The sequence below is a fragment of the Talpa occidentalis genome, unplaced genomic scaffold, assembly GCF_014898055.3.
Source record: "Talpa occidentalis isolate TD23 unplaced genomic scaffold, MPIMG_talOcc4v2.1 talOcc4.15, whole genome shotgun sequence".
Classification (NCBI taxonomy): domain Eukaryota; kingdom Metazoa; phylum Chordata; class Mammalia; order Eulipotyphla; family Talpidae; genus Talpa; species Talpa occidentalis.
In genome coordinates this window covers 88,296,488-88,300,707 of record NW_023601543.1, presented here as the reverse complement: position 1 = coordinate 88,300,707, position 4,220 = coordinate 88,296,488, and the positions used below count along the sequence as shown (strand labels likewise).

Here is a 4,220-nt window from a genome sequence, read left to right as displayed (position 1 = left end):
CCCCAGCCCCCTGAATGGGCTGCACCCCAAATCTTGCTCCCCCAGGGATGGCACTGCTCCCCAGGGCTGCCCGGCCTCCCTGCCCAGGTGTCAGCCCTGCTGGTGCTGGATTCCCGCTGCGGAGCTCACGTGCCCTGGGGCCGTGGCCAGGACAGTGGCCCAAGCAAGGCACAGGCCCCAGGGAGGCAGGAGGGATGGGGGCGGGGGGCAGGCTGCCCCGTGCGGGGCCCTGACAGCCACAGCACTGTCTGCCAGGGGTGGGACCCCCAAAGCCCAGCCTGAGGACTCGGCTCTGCAGAGCCGAGGTCCTCAGGCAGGAACCTGGCTCACTGAACACCCCCAACAGCCCCCCCAAATTGTGAAGCTGACCTGCATGCAGCTCCCTGGGGGGTGGGGAGTGGAGGGGAGGAGTCCTGCCTGTGAGGCCTGCTCTGGGGGGCGGGGTGCTGGCCCAATGGCGGGGTGAGTGTCCCTCCTGGAGAGGCCAGGCCGGCACTGGCCATACCCCCCCCACCCCCGGAGGGGGAGCAGGCCCTGGTGGGGCTCCAAGCCGTCGGGACACCCCCCTGGGGCCCAGCCGCGGGACAGGCCCGCCCCAGAGGGACGCTGGGGCCAGGGCTGCGCCTCCACGGGCGCCTCGGGGCAAGAGACAGCCACGCCCGCCGTGTCCGGTTTTTATTTTCGGTGGCGGGACGCCCGGCGGCGAACATGATTGCAAATCTCGGTTGTGCAAAAGAGGCTAGTGCTTAAGTACAAATGGAGACATGATCGTTCTGTTAAATAAATACCTAAACACGCGCGGCCCCGCGCCTGGACGCCGGCTGCCCCGCCGCGGCCGAGCCGGGGCCTCCCTCCCCCCGAGCGGAGACGTGGAATCAGGTGCCGATGGTCGTGATCGCGATGAGCCTTCCCCGGAGCCGCGGGCGGGCCGGGGCGAGGCGACTGGACGCTGGCCGGGGCCCGGCCGGCTACAGCACCTTCTTGAGCTCGTCGTACAGGACCAGCACGAAGGCGCCGCCCATGCCGCGCAGCACGTTGGACCAGGCGCCCTTGAAGAAGGCCTTGCCGCCCTCGTCCTTGAGGATCTTGCGCCAGCAGTCCAGGGTGCCGGTGTACATGATGTCAGCTGCGGGGAGAGCGCCCCTAGCAGCCTCCTCCGGACAGGGCCGAGGGGCCGCCCGGGGGACGCGGGCTCCACCCTGTGCCCAGACGCAGGGAGGCGGGACCCGGCCTTAGAGGCGACAGGTGCCACGCCGGGGGCTGGCAGAGGCGGGACAGGGTCACCCGCCCGGCTACGGGCCCCGCTGGGCAGCAGTGCCCCCCACCCCGGAGCGGAGCCCCCACTCACCTCCCTTTCGGCCCGACTGCATCATCATCCGTCGCCGCACGGTGTCGAAGGGGTAGGACACCACGCCGGCCACGGCCGTCACGGACTGGGCGATCATCCAGCTGACCACGATGTGCGTGTTCTTGGGGTCCGGGAGCATGCCTGCAGGCGGGCGTCACGTGAGGCCCAGCACCCCAAACCCGGCCAACCCAACCCCCCCCCCCCACATCTCCTGTCTGCAGCGACCTGCACGGGCCAAATGCAGGGGCCACCTGGAGCCGAGGACAGCAGGCGTGGACGGGCCTTAGGGTGTGGACACTGCTCGGGCCGGGGGGACCCCATGAACCCTGGGCCCTGACCCGTGGGGTGGCCTGCTTTGGGCACCCAACCATCACCCCAAGTGCACAATGGACCCCAAGCCCTCGTTTGTGCCACCACGAGCAGGGCCCGTTCCGCGCGCCCCCACCCGCCCCGCCCCGCCACGGCCGCCCACGCACCCTTGGCCGTGTCGTAGACGCCGAAGTAGGCGGCCCGGTAGATGATGATGCCCTGCACGGACACGCTGAAGCCCTGGTACAGCCCGCGGATGCCGTCCGACTTGCTGATCTTCACCAGGCAGTCGCCCAGGCCCTTGAACTCCCGCTCGGTGCCCGACTTGCCCACGTCGGCCGCCAGCCGGGTGCGGGCGAAATCCAGGGGGTACACGAAGCAGAGGGAGGTGGCGCCGGCCGCGCCGCCCGAGGCCAGGTTGCCCGCGAAGTACCTCCAGAACTGGGTGTGCTTGTCCACGCCGCCCAGGAAGACCTGCTTGTACTTATCCTTGAAGGCGAAGTTGAGCGCTTGGGTGGGGAAGTAGCGGATGACGTTGGCCAGGTTGCCCCGCCAGAAGGACAGCACGCCCTGCTCCTTGGGGATGCGCACGATGCAGTCCACGATGCCCTTGTACTGCTTGTCGGCCGCGATCTGCTTGCTGGCGTGTTGCACCTGCGGGGGCGCGGGCGTCAGGCCGGGCCACACGTGCCCACCCCGGGCACCCCCTGGGGGGCCGCCCCCCAGCTCTGGACAGCAGGCATAGCGGCCGGCCTGCACCGGGAGCTGGGACGGAGCCTGGCAGAGCCGCCAGCTCAGAAATGGGGGCGAACCCATGGTGCCACGCTCCACAGTGCCACGCGACGGGGACTCGGGGACCGCATGGGGGGCTACCCTGGCCCGCGCCAGTGTGCTTTGGATCTTGATGTGCCTCTTTTATGCTACCCTGGGGCGCAAGCTACCCTGGGGCATCACGCTGACCCGGGCTGGGTGGGCCCTGGGGGAGTCTCATGGACACCTGTCATCTGCGCCGCGCCCGTGCGCCCCCATTCTACACAAAGGCTCCCCAAGGGGAGTCTGCAGGTCTCTGTGCGCGGAGCGGCCTGCCACGCGCTGCGGCTATGTTACAGGGGCGCGCTCTATCTGGGTCCCGGGCGTTTGTGCCCGTTTTCCGAAGGTTTATGCCCGTTTCCCGAGCGTTTGTGCCCGTTTCCCGGGCGTTTCTGGCCGTTTCCAGCCCGTCCTGGCGCACGTTCAGAGGGTGCAGCGTCCCGGAACGGCGCGGCGACGTCGCCCCGGGCGCCCAAGGTGACCGCGCACCCGGCGCGGGGGTCCGTCCACGCGGGCGCCCCGCGCGCATGCGCGCCCCTCCCCCGCCCACCCCCGCGCACGTGACGCGCGACGGCCGGCCCCGCCCCCGGAAGCCGGCAGCGCGCGGACAAAGCGGCGCGGCCTCGTACTTCCGGCGGCGCCGCGCGCGGCCACGAGACCCCCCGCGCGCGCCCCCGCCCCCGCGCGCGCCCGCGCCCCCCCCACCTGCAGCAGCAGCTTGACCCGCTCGATGGGGGCCACGGCCGTCTTGGAGATGGCGGCGGCGATGCCGCCCGCCAGGAAGTCCTTGGCGAAGGAGACGGCCTGGTCCGTCATGCTGGCAGCGCGGCGCGGAGCGAGAGCCGGACGGAGGCGCCGCTGGCCGAGCCCTGCGCGCCGGGAGGCTCCGAAAGGACGGGCGGGCCCGCGCGCAGCCGCTAAGGCGCCGACGCCCCGCCCCCGCCCCCGCCCGGCGCGCCCATTGGCCGCCGCCGCCCGCGCCCCGCCCCCGCCCGCCGCGCGCCCCGCCCCCGCCCGCGCCCGGCGCGCCCATTGGCTGCGCGCTCGCCCGCGCCCCGCCCCCGCCCCCGCCCGCCGCGCCCATTGGCTGCGCGCTCGCCCGCGCCCCGCCCCCGCCCGCCGCCGCGCCGCGCGGGCCGCCGGGAGCCGCGCCGCGCCCATTGGCCTCCCGCCGCCGGGCCCCGCCCCGCGCCGCCGCCCGCCGCGCCCATTGGCCGCCTGCAGCCGGGTCCCGCCCCCGGCCCCGCCCCGCCGGCCGCGCCCCGGGGCCTGCCGGGAGCCTGGCCCCGCCCATGCGCCGTGCGGGCCGGGGGCTCGCAGGCCGCCGTGACCTTGTGAAGGTCACGGGGGGCCCGGGGCGCGCGGGCTCAGCCGTCGGCCGCCTTCCCGGCCCACAGCGGCCCCGGAGACCCCACGGCCGGCGGCGACCCCCGGGGTCGCCCCGCAAATGCCACGACCCCCGGCCGCGTGCCCGGGGTCGCCCAGGCCGGGCCGGGCCCCCCGGCTGCACGGACGTCCCCCAGCCCGGCTGCGACCCCCAGGGCCCCCCGATCCCCGGCTGCGACCCCCAGGGTCCCCCGATCCCCGGCACCGACCCTCAGGGTCCCCCGATCCCCGGCACCGACCCCCAGGGTTGGCCGATCCCCGGCTGCGACCCCAGGGCCCCCCGATCCCCGGCTGCGACCCCCAGGGTCCCCCGATCCCCGGCTGCGACCCCCAAACTTGACTGCAGGTCCCCGAGTCCGCGCTGCGC

At 74.1% G+C, this 4,220-nt stretch overlaps 1 protein-coding gene across 1 annotated transcript; it reads right to left on the bottom strand.

Moving 5' to 3' along the window:
* Positions 1-632: 632 nt before the first annotated feature.
* SLC25A6 (solute carrier family 25 member 6) lies at positions 633-3,361 on the bottom strand. The gene is made up of 4 exons (XM_037512757.2): positions 3,173-3,361; positions 1,825-2,311; positions 1,349-1,489; positions 633-1,126 (listed from the first exon to the last, which is right to left on the bottom strand). The coding sequence occupies exons 1-4, from the start codon at positions 3,281-3,283 to the stop codon at positions 969-971; spliced, it is 897 nt and encodes a 298-aa protein (XP_037368654.1). The 5' UTR covers positions 3,284-3,361; the 3' UTR covers positions 633-968.
* Positions 3,362-4,220: the final 859 nt, after the last annotated feature.